The 18045-nt window shown below is 60.7% G+C and overlaps 1 protein-coding gene across 2 annotated transcripts in view; it reads left to right on the top strand.

Moving 5' to 3' along the window:
• SHISAL1 (shisa like 1) overlaps nucleotides 1-18045 on the top strand; it is a 128736-nt gene that overhangs the window by 68249 nt on the left and 42442 nt on the right. For both annotated transcript variants that reach the window (XM_059187220.1, XM_059187219.1), the window contains exon 2: nucleotides 16285-16380. In XM_059187220.1, coding sequence (XP_059043203.1) covers nucleotides 16314-16380 — 67 coding nt within the window. In that variant the 5' untranslated portion in view covers nucleotides 16285-16313. The remainder of the gene's footprint in view (nucleotides 1-16284; nucleotides 16381-18045) is intronic.

Raw genomic sequence — 18045 nt, 5'->3', positions numbered from 1 at the left:
GAGTGCACCCAGCAGGGGCTCAGTGAACGTTTCCTGGCTGAATGATAGAAGGCAAGCAAGAAGAAAACCGAGGTTTCGAATGAAGCGACCTGCTCACGGTCCCATGTCGGTTAGCGGCGGTGATGGCATTAGAACTAGATCTGTCACTCCCGTACCTGGATGTCCCCGATCCCCCTCTCTGTCCGTGAGGCTGGGAGCTAGGTCTGAGATACTCGGGGGGAACTGGCACCAATGACCTCTTCTCTCCCAGGCATGGCCTGTCCCTCTCTTCCTGACACGACCAAATGTAGGCTTCGTTTTCACAGCTTGAGCCAAATGCTGATTGTTTTAAAATAAGCCTGTTCAGTGTGAGGCCAGACTCGTGTAGAGGGGAGGGGTAGGAGTGCGGAGTCCTCCTCCCCAGCTTCCCCGAAAGACTGTCCCCCAGGAGGACGGGCCCCCGGGGGCCGTGGTTGGAGGAGTTCCATCAGGGCCCAGGTCTGCTGGGAAGCCCTGCGTGTAGGCGGAGGGCCAGGCCTCCAGCGCGCTGGGAAACGGAAGCGGCTTATTCCAAAAATGGTCTCTCTCCTGCTTGCCCCCAGGCCTCGGGAGAGGGGGAAATTCTCGGTGGTTTCATTTCGGGAGAATAGCAGCCCCCCCCCCCACTTCCTCCCCGATTGCCCAAGGCCAAGAGCTGGAGGCCCAGAACGGACCTTGACTTGGAAACGGGGTCAGCTTGGGGTCAAGTGCCCGGAGTGCAGCTGCTCTGTGACCTTGGCCCCGTTACTTTTTTTATCTGCACACGGGCAGCAGCAGCCCCCTTTTTCGAGAGTTAAAGGAGACAGTATTTGTCAGATGCCCATCCCGGGGCCGGACACATAGTCGGTGCTCAAGAAACAGTCTCTTTCTCCTGTTTCCACTGTACAGAAGGCCAGGTCTTCTCTACAGGCTAACTTTTGTGGGGGTTCTTCCTCTATAGCCTGTAGGCTGTGGTCCAAGGTCTGTGCCCCCTGTCCCGCAGCCCGGCTGACGGCGGTGGCAGGGAGGAGGGGCATGCCACAGTGTGGAGAGCCCTGTGCACCCCTAAATGTCTCAGTGCCCCCCCGCCGAGCCATACCAGGGATGTGTGGACTGTGCCAGCTGGGGCCAGTGTGGTACTGAGGAGGGAGCCCCGTGCCGAGAATCTGGAAATCTGGGTGCTGGTCCCAGGTCGGCTTCATAGGACCTATGTAACACCCCCATCCCCGCAAAAAGACAACCTCTCTGGTCCTCTGTTCCTCCGTGTCCACATCTGAGCTATCGATCTCCCCTGGACCGCGTCTCAGGTCACGTGCAGCTCACTTTAAAGAACGCGGAGCAGCCAGAAGCAAACCCTGAACCCAGCGAAGGAGAGGCCAGGAAGGGAAGCCCTGTTTCCTGACCACCCGCTGACCTCCCGGCTCGGTCCTGGACTCCCGTACGCACGTCATGTCATCCCGCAGGTCCCCCCGTGAGGTTGGGTCAGCACCCCACTTTGTAGGCAAGAGGGAGGCCCAGACAGGCTGGGCCACGTGTCTGGGGCCCCAGGACCACCGTGGCCCCTCCCCCGGGCCAGCCTGCACCCCTGCCCTCTCTGCGGCCCCCTCTGCCAGGCTCGGCCCGGAGCCCACCTCCTGGCGAACTCCCGCCCTCCGCACCCCAGTTCTGGCCGGCTTTCTTGCTGACCGAGCTCTTTCATAAATGCTTTTTGATGCTACCTCTCCATTCCCCAGAAATCTGGGGACCCACATTCTCCCGTAGCAGTACACTAATTAGACCTCCGACATTCACCTGGACGTCAACCGATGCTCTAAAAATGGAGCAGTTTTCTCCCCGTCCTGAGCCATGTTCCGTTTTGAAAAGCAGGAAGCCTGCTGTGGTGGGCCGGGACGGCTTCTCCAGCCCACGGAGCCCGCGTGAGGAAGGCCCGCCCTCCCAGGGCCAGGCTCTGCCCGGCCACCAGGGTGGACCGGGATGGGCTCCCGGCGGGCGGGCGTGTAGGTCAGATTGGCCGGGCCTTCCCCCTCCAGCGGGGGCCTGTGCCCTGCCCTGGCTCCCCGCTCCCTCTCAGAGCCCACCTGGGGGACGGTCGGAGGGCTCCGCTCCGCGGACGCAGGCAGACGGGCTTCTTAGCGATTCCTTGGTTTCCCGAGCGCGAAGAGAACGGCTCTCCGGTTCGGGGAGGAAGTGCTGGCTGGTGCGACTGGGCTGGGAAGGAGGCCTGAGAAAAGCACCAGGGGCTCAGAGCAGCTCCTGCCGTTCCAGAGCCCAGCTCCTCCCCAGACGCCTGCCAGCGGCTGCCCATGGGGACCTCAGGCCCGAGAGCTGGCTTCCCTCCAGATCTCCCACGACCATGTCATACTGCCGTTCTCTTGACGGGATGGGGACGTGGGGAGTGTGTGTGACGCGGGGGTCTTCCCTCTGTCTCGGAACCCCTGTGCCCTCCACTTCGCACACCAATCTCGTGGCCGACCCCTCCCCGTTTTTCTCGGGAGATCCGTCATGAGAGCGGCCAGCGTAGGAGGCAGCAAAGCCCAGGGTGGGGACCACAGGGCTGGGGTCGGCTGGGGAGATTAGGTTGGGGTACCAGCGGCCCCAGGAGTGAGGGTGAGCCAGAGGAGGGCTGCTGTCTGTTCAAGTCTGGGCCTCAGGGCTGAGTGAGGGCTCGTCAGCCCTCGGGGAAGATGGCCGGGAGCCACTTCCTGCCACCTTTGAAAGTGTCCTGTGCCCCCTGGCTGCCTGGCCATTGCCGCCAGGGAGCCCTCTTGGGTGTGGAGGGTCCCAGGGAGGCCAGGCCTGGCTCGTTGGGGTTCGGAGTGGGATAGGGAACCGGGCCAGCTACCCGGGGGCGGCAGATGCTTTTGAGAGGGGCGGCGGGGCCTGGCTTGGCTTTTGGCAGCCTCTGGCTCGCCTCCCGCTCAGCAGCTTTCGTGCCAATTATGGGGAGTGTGGGCGGGAGGCTCGTTAACCCCCAGAAGTGGAGCAGGTCCAGGGGTGCTCCAGGTGGACGTGCCCCCCCGCCCAGGCCAGCAGAAGGGGGTTAAGAGTGCTAGGTCCGGGGGTGGGGGGTGGGAGAGCCAGCTCCTACACACCAACCCTGTGGTCTCCTTTATGGCCCTATTTGCATAATTTTGAAGTTGGTTGGCCTAAAGGCAACTTCGCTTAATCACAGCTGACAAGTCTCTGGTTGCAGCAGCAGCTGCTGCCAATTAGCCGCGTTGGTGCCACGGTTTGTTAAACCTTCGCTTGGCAGCCCCTACCCCCGCGGCCCCCTCCCGGCCCCTGTGCATCAGACCCCGAGGGAACCGGCAGGGTCCTGCTGCCTGCTCCCTGGTGTGCGCCGCAGCTGGGGCTTCTCAAACGGGCAGGCGCCGGGACCTGTCCGCAGGCGTTGGTTAGCCGGTGTCGGCACTGGTTAGCAGATGGTGGGACTCGTTAGCAGGTACTGATTAGCAGGCACTGGTTAGCAAGGTCCGGGACTGGTTAGCAGGGTCTGGGACTGGTTAGCAGGCACTGGTTAGCAGGGTCTGGGACTAGTTAGCAGGCACTGGTTAGCAGGGTCTGGGACTGGTTAGCAGGCACTGGTTAGCAGATGGTGGGACCTGTTCGCAGGTGCTGGGACCAGTTAGCAGGCTCCAGGACTGGTTAGTAGGCGCAGTCCCTGAATCCTCGGGATTTGGAGGGGGGCAGCCCGAGAGCCCGTGTCTCCAGCCAGCTCCGAGGAGATGCCCTGGATGCTGTCTGTGGACTGCACTGTGGGTATCAAGGCTCTAATGCAGGGGTTCGCAAGCTGGGGTGCCCTTTTTCTGTTAATAAAGTTCTACCAGAACACAGCCTCACCCATGTGCTTAGAATCACATGTTGCCGCTTTCTTGCTACGATGGCAGAGTTAAGTTGTTCCCACAAGGCCCAGTGGCTCAAAAGCCAATGACATGTACATCTGGCCCTTTCTAGAAAATGTCTCCTGACCTCTGACTAGCCCAGTGGTTCTCATACTCGAGCATCTATTGGGAAAAGCCGGGATGAAGATGCAGATTCTGAGATCCTGCATTTCTAGTCAGCTCCCAAGTGTGCAGGGCCACACTCCAGGCACCCTGGTCCAACTACCTCTCCAATGGTCTGTACACATCTTGTCCTACCCTGAACTCCATCCCCATTAGAAGACGAAACTGAGGGTCAGAGAGGTCCCTTGATTCTCCAAGGTCCTGAACTGATAAGCGCTGGCTCTTTGCTACCGCATACTGTACCCTTGACGCAGGTGCCTCTCCCCAGGGTGCACACACCCCGGTTACTTAGCTTGGTCTGTTTCGAATCTGGGTTCTACACTGGGGCTTTACCATTAGTAACAGCAACACCTGAGCCGGTCACAGAGAGCCAGCCTCCACGGGTTAGGAAGCGTGATCATGCAAGGTCAGGGTATCGAGGCCACAGCCGCGCGTACCTGGCATCCAGTGGGGGCTTTTCGGTTTGTCCTCCGCCAACATCTGCATGGTGGCTGGTGGTTGGCGGTGTGTTCAGTTACCAACATCCGTTTGGCATCATTTTCCCTCCTCGGCAGTGACCGCCTGTCCTCCCATCGCCGGGTTCCTTGGCATCACTGTGAATGATCAGCTTGCTCCCTAATCTTCCCAAAACCCAGAGAGGGGAGAGGCGAGGCACCCACGACACGCAGAGGAAGAAACCGCACCTTCCGGAGGCAGGTGACCTGCCCGGGCAGGTGGGAGGCAGCCCTGGGCTTCTGGGCCTGGGTTAGGCCATGTGGGTCCACCTGGTCAGGCACACGGCGGGGCTACGCGGAAGGACGGTTCGTGTCCCTTGTTTATAGGCGCGGAAGCCTACGGCCCGGATCGCTGATGACCAGGAAGCCCTCGAAGGGATGAAGTGGTCACCGCGAGGCCAGGGATCCACGCGGAGACAGACCCTTACTAGAGCGGGGCTATCCCAGCACGGGGCCAGGGGGCCAGGAGGCATAGCTGAGCACAGGCAGCGTTTCCAGAGAACTCGGCCAAGCCGGCTCCCTGAGACTCCACACCAGGCCCCTCCTCAGCCCCCCAGAGTCTGGGGACTGGGACTTTTAACAGTCGAAGGGAGACGGGGAGTTATCTTTATTTTTGTCCATATTTTGAAGCATTTTGTATATTACCGCCTGGACTCCCAGTGAGGGAATGAGGTTAGTCCCTCTCCTGATGTTCTCCTGCCACGGTTCCTGTCAAAGCCGCCTTACTTACCGGTTTGTCTATTAATAACATGATAGAGCTTCTCGAGCACACCCCCCAACGCGAGGGCTAGAACATCGGCCCCGAGTGCCCCCCCCTCACCTCCGCCCCGCAGGACCCAGGCATCCTGTTGGCTCCCCTTCGTGCCCAGGTCATGGCCATACGCCTCCTACAAGAGCGCGTGTTTCTCCTGCTCCTTCTAGTCTCAGCAAGCGGACCATGTTGTGTTTGATCTGGGGACCTGAATCTCTCCCTTGTTCCTGTGTGGCTAAAATGCCCCGAGATGTTCGGTGTGGCTGCGTTTCCCTTGGCAGCCGGGGAGTGTTCTAGTGTTTGGACATACCACAGTGCATTTTCCCATCTTTCCATCTGGGTCGCCTCCAGGGTTTGGCTCTTCTAAACCGTGCTACTGGGAACATTCTCGCACCCGGTGCCTGGGGGCCCAAACCCCTGAGCCCGGCAGGGGTGTTGGAGGCACTTACCATGCAGTGGCGGGACACCCACGGTGCCTAAGAGGATGTAGTGAAGTGAGCTTCTCCTGGGCCCCCCGGAACTTGTGGAGGGGTTGTACCCCTGCTAGGCCAGCCAGTCTGTGCTGTGAACCAGCCCTTGCAAAGGCAAATACAGGAACTGCAACATCAGGTAATCACAAAGAGTAACGTAATGCTAGAGCTACATGTTTCTACGCGATGGGTTCTCAGGATCGGACACACGGGAGGTTCGCTTTGAATTGCAGCTTAAAAACATCCAGGTGGCCCAGACTCAGAGAGGTGCAAGGGCTCGTCCAGGGTCACAGAGCTGAAGCCAAGCCGGGCCCCTAGCCCGTGTGTGTTTATCACACTGAAGCAGCCCTCACGTTCTCCTCCCGTTTAGAATTCTTGCTCCTTGAACACCCCTCCTCCGACCCAAGAAGCCACTGAGAGACCCTCGGGTCCTCATGGAGTCCCAGCTCTGCCATCGATGAGCTGGTGGTCCTGGATGAGTGAGGAAGCTCGTGGAGTCGAGGAGATGAGAAAGTGCCTATTTCCTTACTTGTATATCACAGGTAATCTCCCCCTCTCCTAATCCCAAGGATTAAATAAATACTCCACCAGACTGGGTCGGCCCTTCCTCTGGGCCCCACAGTCCCCTTTTCCCCTTGACTGCACGGTCACCCTGAGGGTCCCTGTCCCCCTGGGCCGTGGCTGGATAAGGAAAACGCAGGTCAGTCTGAAGTTGGGGACTTCAGGTTGGAACGCCGGGTTCTTCAGAGGATGAGGAAGGGGGTTTATGTCTGGCCCAGCTCAGGGCAGGCAGGATTACAGGGATAGAGGGGAGGGTGAGGGAGCCGGTGTCTTTTAGGGCCCACCTCTAAATCCTTTCAACATGCCCCCTCCCCACCCAGCTCCCCAGGTGGCCTGTGGGCATACCTAACTGGCCAGACAAACGACCTAGTGGACAGATGTAGGGTCCCACCACAGGATCAGCGCTGGCCCCTGTGTAAGCATTTGATTGGCTTCGTGAGGGTTGGGACGGGTCAGTTCTGCCTGCTGTGCCATCTGCTGTCCCCAGCCCAGTGCCCAGCTGACCCCTTGTAGGGAACGAATGAATACATTCACACGTGCCTCCTTGGTCCCTCCCAGCACCCCTTCAAGGTGGGTGTGAGATCCCCATTTGCAGATGGGAAACTGAGGCATGGCTCTGGCTTCTGTTCTCCCCAAGGAGGAGGGTTCCCAGGCCCAGGGCTCCCCACCCCGAGGGAGGCGGGACTGGAGGCCTGGGCGTCGGGAAACAAATCGAGGCCGCCCTCCCGCAGGCGTTCTGTGGGCCTGCCTTTCCTCTTCCTGCCCTGACACTTTCAGTGATTCATTCTTCATGGGATATTTTTGTGTTGCTCCAGTGGGGGGAAAAAAAAATACCGCTGGGATTTCCAAGGGTTGTTTTATCTCCATGGTGCCGCCAAATAATTCAGGGGAACAGACAGAGGCAGAGCGATGTCGGTCGCGGAGTGTCCCTCGATGGCTTCAGCTGAGCCCTCCCCTTCCCTAGGGAGGAAACCGAGGTGGATTCGAGGGAGCCACTTGGTCTATGGCACAGCGTGGCCCCAAGGGGGAGGGCAGAACCTCCGGGGATTGGCCACGCCCCCTTCCCTGGGCCTGGTCTCCTCTCCTGAGACGTAGGGAGAGCAGCAGTGCCCACCTCCAGTGTTCGAGAACGGGACATACAGGAAGGACTCGGTATGTGCAGAACGGGCCCAGGGCGGAGGTCAAGGAAGGGGATCGGGGAAGCAAGCCGAGGTTAGAACTTGAACCCCAAGCCCAGCTGGTTGGGTGGAGGGGGTCAGAGAGGGGAGAGAGCTCTATAAGGAGAGACTGCAGTGTGTTCTCAAAGCGGGGAGGGGCAGCAGTGGTTTCTGTTAGTGGTAACCTGCCCTCTGTCCCCGTTATGACTCTGTCCCACACCCCACACTACAGTTTGCAGAGATCCCTTTGGCCGTGCCGGGGCGCCATGGAGCGGGGGCTGCCTAATATGGGTGACCGGAGGTCGGCGGGGGCAGGGAGCATAGATTGAAGACTCTGCACTGTCCCACCTGGGTTTCCTGGCCGCAGAGCTGGGGTTTGGGGCTTCTCAGCGATGGCCGGTGGCTCCACAGTGAGGCTGAGGCCCACGGTCACTGTCAGGGACAGCAGGAGTCCAGCCCGGTCTCTGTGGGAGGAGTGAGCATGTCGCACGAAGGTCTCTGCCTAGGTCTACCCGCTTCCTCTGAAAGCTTGCTCCTTGCAGGAAGGCCGACCTGGCATCCAGGCCAGTGAGTGTGGATGGAGTTTCTGCTCTCTGGGCAGCAAACATCCATTCAGCACCTACTGTATGCAAAGCAAGGCAGGGCAGATAAGAGGCACAGCAGGAAGAGGAAGTCACCTGTAGGCACAGTGTTCAAACACTCTGGCATTTGCTAATGGGCACCCAGGAACCTCTCCGGGACCGAAACCATTGGCTTTGGAAACAGCATGGGCAACACCAGATAGAAACCATTTGTGGAGTCCTTGGTCTGTGTACTGGGGGCTCTGCTAGCGCTTCTGGTCCTTTCTGTCTCTGTACCCCAGCAAGGTGGGGGCGCGGTTTCCGTCTTGCAGATGAGGAACCTGAGCTCAGGGGAGTAAGTTGCCTGGAATTCCCAGCTAACGAGTGGCAGAGCGCGATCCTGGGCTCGGTGCTGTCATTCCCCTAACCCACCGTGAACCTGTTTGTGGTCAGACCGACCTGAGTTCCGGTCACGGCCCTGACACCCTGCGGGTCGAGGCAAACCACTTAGTTGCTCTAAGTTATGGTTTATTTATCTGAAAAACGGAGCTCATGATGCCTGTAGTCATTCACCAACGCATCAAGTGTTTAAAAAGTGCCCACTACGTGCCAGGCCCCATTCTGCTTACGGTGACAAGCAGCCACCATGCGGTCTCTGCAGGGCCAGCTTCTCGGGCATGTGACCCGCGAAGTCACACAGAGCCCAGCGCTCAGGAGAGCCCCAAGCTTGGCTTGATGCTCTGCCGTCGCTGTCTAGAAATGCCTAATCATTTTTAAACAAACGCCTGCATTTTTGCATTTTGTGCTGGGCCGTGCAGTTATGTCACCGGTCCTGGGTCCCAGCCCTCCTCCGTCCTACAGTCCAGTTGAAGAGACGGATGTGCCCAGAGCCACCGCGCTGAGTGCGTAACTGGAACCGCCATCTGCGTTGGAAGGCAAGGGGGACAGGCCGTGAGCACAGCGGCAGGGGTCAGGGGAGGCCTCTTGGGGGCCCCAGGGCCTGGGAAAATGGTCTGGAACTGCCAGGTACAGGGAATGGACAGTGGGCTGGGGCACAGCGCGGGGATGGAGACGGCCTGTGTGGCTGTAGGGGGCCCCCAGGCCAGGGAGGAGCCAGGACCCTGGGGCGATGGGGCTTACAATTTGAAAGCCAGCTGACTTCGAGGTGAGGATGGGTTGGGGGTACAGCAGCCATGGCGGTGGGGGGGAACCTCATGGGGCTTGACAGATGCAAGGGAGCGCAAGTGGAGGAAGCCGGAGGGCGCCGGGCTGCCTCCTGGGCTCGTAGGTGGGCATGGAGGTGGGAACCATAGGGAAACCGGGGGCAGCGCGAGGTTCGGTGGGAAGCGTGGGTGAGGGGGCTGGTGCGGAGGGGCTGTGCACGTGTGGTCTCTGGCCCATGTCTGTCCTCCGCGCCTGCGCTGCTGGCTCCTGGCCGGCGCGGGGAGGGAACACACCCCTCTTGCCTCCCTCCCGGCTCCCTCCCTCGCCTCCTGCAGGGTCAGGAGGACCCACTTTGATCTTGGCTCTCACAGGCATCTCCCGTGTTTATTCCCAGACTTCACATTTCGGAGTGAGATTTTATAACCTTGAAGTGGGTGTTGTCCTAAAAACCAAAGTTCGAGAACTCTGGGTTCGGTCTGCGCCACTCGTGGGGGGTTGGGAGGGTCTGGGAACTTTGAATCCCGGATCTGCCCCCCACTCCCCACCCACCTGCATCCTGGGGAGGACAGAATGCAGCCTCAGGGGTGGTGAGCAGCCGGCGAGCTCCTGAGGGAAGCGCCAGGGCCCGGGGAGGGTCCCCAACAGCTGTTCGCTGCCGCCTCCCATCCGTGCCAACACCTGTCTCCTGGGCACCTGCTGCCCGCAGAGCCCCCCCCCCCCCGTTCCATTACTAATTCCCAGTGCTCGTACTACTGCTAGCAGTGGGAAGAAGAGCGTCCCGGCTTCGTGACTAAATCGTCATGGAATCAGTAGCTTCGTGACTCCAGACCATAGGCCCACGGTGGTGGCCGGTCTGTGTCCCTCTTGCTTGGGTCTGAACGCCCCCCCCCCCCGCCCTGCCCTGCACTGAGTTTGGCCCCCAGGATAGCCCCATTAGAGAGTCACTGAGTGACTCTCCCTGTCTACTCCTTGGACATTGGGGTGGGGACGGCGACCAGGTGGCCTTGGAGCTGGGCCTTGCAGGTTGGTCTGATTTGGACGTAGGAGTTGGGGAAAGCCGGACCCACAGAAGGGCCAGCCTGAGCCAAAGTCCTGACTCCTGTGTTATGCTCTCGGCCACCAGGCACCCAGGAGGCTGGGGCAGGACCTGTCCTCGCTCTGCTGTGGGGTTGGTCACGGAGCTGTGCCTTCCCCCTCTCCTGCCCCTCATGCACCCCTGTAGAGGAGGGGCAAGGTGGAACATGTTGGGGTGACAGGCATGGCGCTAGTCACGTGTCTGTCTTTGTTCTCAATGCTAGGAAATTCAGGGTGTGCGTGGCCAGGTGTGAAAGTCTGCCACTCAGTGCTGCTCCCCCCCGCCCCCTGATCTGCCCTTGAGGCTTAGTGCCCTGACATGCTCCTGCCCACACTGGCAGCAGGTGAGTCCCACGCAGTCCGGGACAACCCGGGCGGCAGAGGCTGGCCCAGAGTTTCAGGGGAGTGAGAGAGTCAGGGGGAGAAAAGCCTCCTGAGAGATGGACACCCCAGCTGAATGTGAAAATCTGGGTTGAAGTTGCCCAGCTACAGGATAGGGAAAGGGTATCCCAGGTGTGCGGGTACAGAATGTGCCAAGGCCCAGAGGAGAGAGGGCTGACCCATGGGAGCGAGGGCCAGACCACACAGGGCCTCAGGACCGGGTGGAGACTTGACCCCGGAGCTGCCAGGACTCCTGAGAAAGTGGGTGGCTGGTCACACAGGCGCTTCAGCAAGCTGGCCCTGGGCCCACGAGGACCTGGATGGGTGGGCGAGGGCCGGGGCAGAGGCAGCCTGTAGAGCATCGGCGCGAACCCGTTCCAAGCGCCCACCACCCGCCAGCTCTGTTCCAGGCTCGTTGACGTGTCACCTTAGTCAATGGTCACAAGGATCCTGTGAATTGGATACTATTTTTATCCCCATTCTAGGTCCAAGGAGACTGGGGAGACTTGTCCCAGGCCACACAGGGTGTGGCTACAGAGGTGAAGCCCAGACTTGGCCCCAGACAGTGCAGTCCAAGCTCAAGGACCCAACCTCCAGGCCATGGTTGCCCTTGACCCGATTGGGGCTGGAGGGGGTGCTGGGCCTCCGGCCCGAGGAAGGTGCAGGTGGCCAGAGAAGGGGTGAAAGCCCAGAGAGGATGCGGGATCGCTAGTGCGGGGCCGGGCCATCTTTCGCAGCCCCCCCCCCCCCCCCCGCCCGGCCCCGTGGCCCTGCCCTGTGGCCGGACTGACGGGAAAACAGATCTGTTGTTGTTCCCGGTGGGGTGTAATTCATCAGCTCTGTGTCTCCATATGCCCTCCCTCTCCTTTCCAGCCTCGCCAAATTCGGTGTTTAAAAATACTCCTGAAATCTGGGAACAGCAGTCCCCGGCTGACCCGAGGGGTGGACCGCAGAGATGCGTGCCCGACTCATGATTCTGGATGCGGACGGAGCCCACAGGGAGTCCTACTCATCCAGAATGTTCTTCCAGTTATTGGAGTTTTATTGTCGGCCCTGAGCTACCCTCGTGGGCCATTTACCAATTTCCGAAGAGCTAGAACCCCAGACCATAAATCTAATCTGTCTGTCGTAAAATGTGCTTTCTCGGGGCGGGGGGCCGGGGAGGCCCCGGAAACTCCTGCCGCGCCAAGGGTGTGGACGGGATCTGGGCTGGCTTGGCCTCCCGACTGAGCCCTGAGGAGCCGTGTGACCTCGAGCCTCAGTTCTCTTCTTTATGAGCTGGGGTTTGATGACCTGCCTGGGCTGGGTGACGAGATTCCGTGACCATGCAGCGAAGTCAGAGTGTGGGACTCTGGGTTGGGGGGACGGCTGGGGCCCGGTGGGAGGAAGGGGCTCCCCCTTTCCTGCGGGCGTCACCTGTGGGGGCCCCAGGTGGCCATACCCGACAGCATGACTTGCCCTTTACGCCTGAGCTCGTAACCCCTGAGCCCACGTCCCCCTCTGCAGGAGGGCAGGAGGGCATGGCTTTAGCCTTGTGAATGTTGGTGCTATCAGGTGTGTGACCCCTGAGGACAGACCAAGGATCATGGCTGCCACTGAGTTTCCAAAAGCCATTCGACCCTGCCAGCTGGAGTGGCTGGCTTCTGGGTTTTGCTGTCTCATGAGAAATGGAATTTTTACGGAACTTCCCTTGTGACACGTGGTGGGCTTTGTTCCACCGTAAAGTCAGCATTCGGTTCTGGTGCCTGGGCTGCTCCCCTCCACAAGCCCTGTGCCCCCCCACCCAGAGTCCCTATACCGCGACCTTTGTCCAGCAAACAGGGCTGTGGCTTCTGTGGCCTCCACCCCACCATGGAGTCCTGCCCAGGCAGCCCCGGGTCCGGGTGGGGAGCACGGCCGAGCCGTGGAGTCTGAGCAGACGGTACCGGACGGGGACAGATGCAGCCGTAGTGTGTCCTGCTCCCACACACCTGCCGGAGGCTGGCCTCTGAGGCCACTGTCTCCAGTCCCCCCGAGACAGGCCTGGAGGCCAGAGGCCTGAGTTGGCCAGGCTGGGATTCCCTCCCAGTCTGTGGGACTCTGGCACCCGTGCTCTGTGGCCATGACCCCCGGCTGGCCAGGCCCTGGCCCAGCACCCTCCTGGCCTCCTGGAGAGCCTGGGGACCAGTCATGGAGGGGAGAGCTTGGTGGGCGTCCTGGCACGGCACACGGCCTCCTCCCCGTCCCTAGAACCCAGCGCAGACCCCGTTCAGAGTGGGGGTTAGCAAGGGGATGTCGGGAGAAGAGGTGGGCGAGCGCGTGAATGAAGGAGAAGGGACGGGAAGTGTCTCATAGGGGGACGGACTTCTCCCAGCGGATGGGATCCGGGGGGCCTCCTGGAGCCCCTTCTCAGGTGCTGCAGGATTCGGACTCACAGGAGTAAGAGGAGGACCCGCGGGGGTGAGGGGCCAGAGCGGCAGGAGGGGGGGCCTGGGTACAAGGCAGAGGAGCAGCCCCCTACCCTGTATTCATTCAACAAACCCACCGGCCCTCGGACTTGAGCCCTGGCTCCAGACATGGGGCACCTGCTCTGCCAGAGCTCCGGAGCCCCGAGTCAGCCTCAGTGGGCCTTTGCCTGCCCTGCGGAGCCACCACGGAGGGCGCCCTCTCAGAGCACCTGCCACTCTGCCCCCCCCCCCTCGTGTTTTCCAGGGCGGATCCTTGGGTTTCCTCAGTGCAAATCCTGGCTAAGCACTTTGAAATGCTTTAATCTCCTTCATCCTCCCACGAGGGCCCTGAAGGAGGCCGGAAGGAGGCCCAGGCTCAGAACAATTAAGGAGCTTACAGCCGGTGGGGCTCCGATGGGTGCAGGGAGGCCTGCCCGAGAGATAGGAGGCTTGCATAACCTCCGGATGAAGGCACTCAGCTCCACCGGACCCTCTCTCCGCTCCCCGCTCCTCCCCTGGTTCACACTTGGGCCAGCAGCACCTGCCTCCTGGGTCCACCCTGCGGGCCGCGCTGCAGGGGAGAGTAAGGTCCGGGTCACCCTTGGGGCCCCGCCATCCGCGCCCCCTGCGTTTGGCCTGGTTCAGTCCTGTCTCCCCCCTCAGAAGTTTCGAGCCTCCGGGTCACCCAGGGTGACTCCCTGCCCTGCCTGCCCCCATTCAGGAGGACTCCGGGCCTCGTCGGACCCCAGCTGTCACCCCTGTGCCCTCCCTGACCGGGCTGCGAGCTCCTGAGGGTGAAGACGAGCTGTCTGGGCCCAGAGCATGTGCCCCGGGACAGCCTGGGCAGTCAGAGGGCGGTTCCTGCAGACTGTGGCACGCCCTTCCCAGTGCACTTTTCCAGAACTGTGTTCTCTGGTGGCACATCTCTGCAGGGTGTGCTCTGCTCTCAGACCTTCCCCTGGGAGGCGGAGGGGAAAAAGGGACAGGACTGGAGGGGTCAAGGGATCCCCAAAAATCTGCTCTGTAGATGGGGGTACAGCCTGGCTGGCAGGGCGCACAGGTTTCCACCAGGGTGGGGTGGTGGTGAGGGGGTTGTCCAGGCTCTGGCTCCCATGTGAGCACCCACCATAGCTCAGTGTCCCTCCCAACCCGTCCTGGGACAATCCCATGGGAGTGTGTGACGGTGTCCTGGGGCTACCGGAGCAAAGCTCCCCACAACCCAAGTGTGTGCTTTGCCCGTCTGCAGGCCAGAGTCCAGGATCAAGGTGTGGGCAGGGATGGATCCTTCTGGGTGCTCCCAGGGGGTCTGCCCAGGCTCTCCCCCAGTTTCTGGAAGTTTGCTGGAGATCTTTGGGGTTCACTGGCTTGTTGAGGCATCACCCCAGCCTCTGCTTCCGTCTTCACATGGTCTCCTCTCTGAGTGTGTCTCTGTGTCCAAATTTCCTCTTCTTATAAGGTCACCAGTTGTGGTGACTTGGGGCCCAGCGGACTCCAGGGTGACCTCATCGTAACTACATCTCCAGTGACCCTATTTCAAAATAAGGTCCCATTCTGAGGTACCAGGGGGTTAGGATTGCAACATAAGGACTTGGGTGGACACAATTTATATGCCATGATGGGGGGCCACGAAGGGAGGGGATGGTGTGCAGGACCCGAGCCTGGCGCATAGTAGTTGCTCAACAAATTAATCGCCATCCTGAGTGTCTATACTTCTCTGCAGCCGCCGGCAGCTTGCAGCCCACAGACTCAAGCTGGGCCTCTGAGTTTACACAGAGCACACATAGGCCTCCTCCTCTCCCCAGCCCTCATTCCTGCATCCCTGCAGGGAGGGGTGGTCATGGCGAGCTGCCCTCAGGTTTGTCCTGGGTTGGTCAGGTGGCCTCCTGCTACCCACACCCTCTAGCGCCCCCCACTGGCCTCCAGGCTGCTCCTGCCACAGGGCCTTTGCACCTGCTGCTCTCTAGTCTGCAGCGCTGCTCCTCCCGATAGCCACGCTGCTCACTCCTGCCTCACTCGGGTCTGCCCGCTGTCACCTCCACCCACGGCTCCCCCCAGTCATCCTGTCTGAAGGACGCCCCAGGACCACTCTGTACCTGCCCCCCACGCACCTGGCTTTATTCCCCCTCATAGCTTTGCGTATTGTGGTAAAACACAGATAAAATTTGACGTTTTAACCATTTTTAGCGTACAGTTCAGTGGCATCCATCCACCCAGTCGTCACCACCGTCCGTCTCCAGGATTCCCTCCATCCTCCGTCCCTGTGAAACACGAACTCCCACCCCTCCCCAGCCCCCGGCACCCACCATCCTACTCGCTGTCCCTAGAACGTGACGACCCCGGGAAGCTCATGGGTGTGGAGTCACACACAGTTTGTCCTTTTGTGTCAGGCTCACATCACCCAACACCATGTCCTCAGGGGACATCCGTGTCATGGCCCATGTCAGCACCGCTTTCCCTTTTGAGGCTGTATCCTATCCCGCGGTGCAAATCGGCCCCTTTTGCTCCCACGTGTACCCGTCCTCGGACACCAGGGCTGTTTGCACTTCTTGCCGCTGTGCCTTGCACTGCTGTGAACACGGGTGTGCCAGCATCTGTCTGCGCCCCTGCTTTCAGTTCTTCAGGGCGTATCCCCAGGAGCCTCGTAGCGTCTTAAATATTCATCTGCTTGTCTGCGCGCTGTCAGCCTTGCTCCCTGGAGCGCGAGCTGGGCAGGCACACACTCCTCTTCGCACTGCCTGCCGTCTGTTTGGTCCACTGCTGTGTCCGTAATGCATGGAAGGTGCCCGGCTCCGTGCGGGTGGTGGAGGGGTTAATGGAAGTCACGGTGAGTGGCACTGCAAGGAGACGTGGGTCCTGCAAGTCTCCCCGGGGGGTGCGCGAGCTCCTATCCGGTCACCCCAGCCCGGGTCCCTGCGAGCAGCAGGCGCTCCGGCCCCCTGCCCTCGGGACGCCGGCCCACTGGCCCCAGCCTAGCCGTTGTTGTTTCCACCACCTGAGCCATCGGTCCTCCTTTGATTAAGTCTCCTCTTGCCATGAAAAGAAAAGGAGGTGACAGTGGACTGGTGGGGGAGGTCATTCATTCCAGGAAGGAAATCGGATGGCGGCGTTTCCATCATCCGCGGCCCAGCCCCTGCTCCCAGCAAACACGCTTCCCCGCCGGCCCCCCGCTGTGGGCAGCAAAGCCCGTGTCTGCGCCCGCAGGCAAGGCAGCCCACACCCAGCCTCTGCCGGATCTCGTTAAACAGGCAGCTCCCCACGGATCGATGCCAGCCAAATGATGACCAGTTGTGGCCAGCAGTCCTTGAACGTGCTCACCGTCCTCTCGTTGCTGATTTCTGCAGGTAGAATGGGCGCCCGTCTGGGTGGGGAGGGGGGCACAGGGGTGGGTCCCTTCCCGGGGTCAGCACGAGCCCAGTTGGGATTCTGGGTCCTGGCAGGGGTTGCCCCTAGACCCTGGCATTCCCGCTGGTGAGGAGTTAATATTTGCTGCCGTTTGGGGAGAACCTACTGTGTGCCGTGCCCCACGTGCGTGCTGCGGGAGCCGCGCTGAGTGTCGTCCCTGGCTCGGTGGGGTTAATGGTGGCTGCCAGCCCTGTGAGAAGCCTTTGCACAAATTCTCCACCTACGACCAAAAGTCAGGTCTAAAACGTCACAGTCATCCCACTGTATGGATGAGGAAACTGAGTCTTAGAGCCGAGCCTGCTAGCAGGAGGCAACACAGCTTAGTGCAGGGGCTGGGGTTCTAATCCGCCTGCCGGCACCCGACCACCTCCTAGGATCCCCCTGAGACAGCAGGTGGGCTCTCACACTCTTGTTTACAAAGGTGGACATAAAGCAAGTCCTTCCATGGTTCCAAACGAAAGTAGGTGCCTGGAGAAGCCCGCCCTACCTTCTGGCACCAGCGGGGGCTGTCTGAGCCCCAGGCTAAGCAAGGCACCTGTTGTGTGTCTGCCTCTGTCTCTATCTCTCTGTATCTCTATATCTCTTGCTCATGCATCTGTGCACAAGACCTCCTCGTGCCCTCTTGCCCCTTTGTTGAGGGCCTGACTCTGAGGAAGGCCATGACGGGCCCTGGGGACGGCCGGCTCCAGGACAGCACAGCCAAAGCCAGGCCAAGGGTGTGGGGGCCGCTGTTTACCAAACTCCTCCCTGACTCTGTTTCCTACATTAGAGCATCTGGTCCTCCCTGCCTCCTGGAAGAGAGGAGGAGGTCCGCACCCCTTTTACAAATGAGGAAACAGGCCTCAAAGGAGGACCGTGAGCTGCCCAAGGCCACACGGTCACCTAGCTGTTAGCTGTTGACACACTGCGTTCGTCCCTTGGAACCCAAGTGAGAGGCTCTCTCCTTGGTGTCCCCTCTGCACATGGACCGGTTCTCCTGGTTCGTAAGTACTGGCCTCCTAACAGCATCCCTCTGCCCTCGGGGCCCCAGGCGCAGGCTGAGAACCACACTGAGACCGGAAGCCGGCAGGAACGGCCCTGTCCGTCCCTGCTCAAAGCGAGGCCGAAGCTTTGCTGTTTACAAAACTCTCCTCAGAGCCCCAGCCATCCAGGCTGCCAGGGGTCTCCCATTTGCGGGGGGAAAGAGGCCGAGAGAGGTCGTGATGGCGCAGGTGACCCGCGTGCTCCAGGATTCGGACCCCGCTGTCGAAGCTCCTAGCTCTGGGCAACTTCAGCTCGTTCTCCCTCCCGAGTGCCTGACCCTCGGTGGGACTTCTGTCCCCTGCTTTGCTCAGCCTCCCTCCCCAGCCCAGCCCTGCACAGTGGGCTTCCCTGATGCCCAGCTCGAAGGCCACCGCCACCTCCCTGCCCTGTCCCTTCCCTCCCGGGTTCCTGCCTCCGGCCTTGTCCTCTCCATCCAGCCCCAGGGCCTGAGCCGGTCTTTCTGACTAGCTGCTTGCCTGTGGCGGAGACATCCAGCTCCCTGTGAGCCGACCCACAGCAGGGCGTCCTCACCTGTCCCAACACACACCGGGCTTTCTGCCTCCAATCGTCACATCCAGCCC

This window comes from Mustela lutreola, chromosome 8 (genome assembly GCF_030435805.1).
Source record: "Mustela lutreola isolate mMusLut2 chromosome 8, mMusLut2.pri, whole genome shotgun sequence".
In the NCBI taxonomy this organism is placed as follows: Eukaryota; Metazoa; Chordata; class Mammalia; order Carnivora; family Mustelidae; genus Mustela; species Mustela lutreola.
The sequence above is the reverse complement of the archived record's forward strand: the minus strand, read 5'-3'. Positions and strand labels throughout refer to the sequence as shown.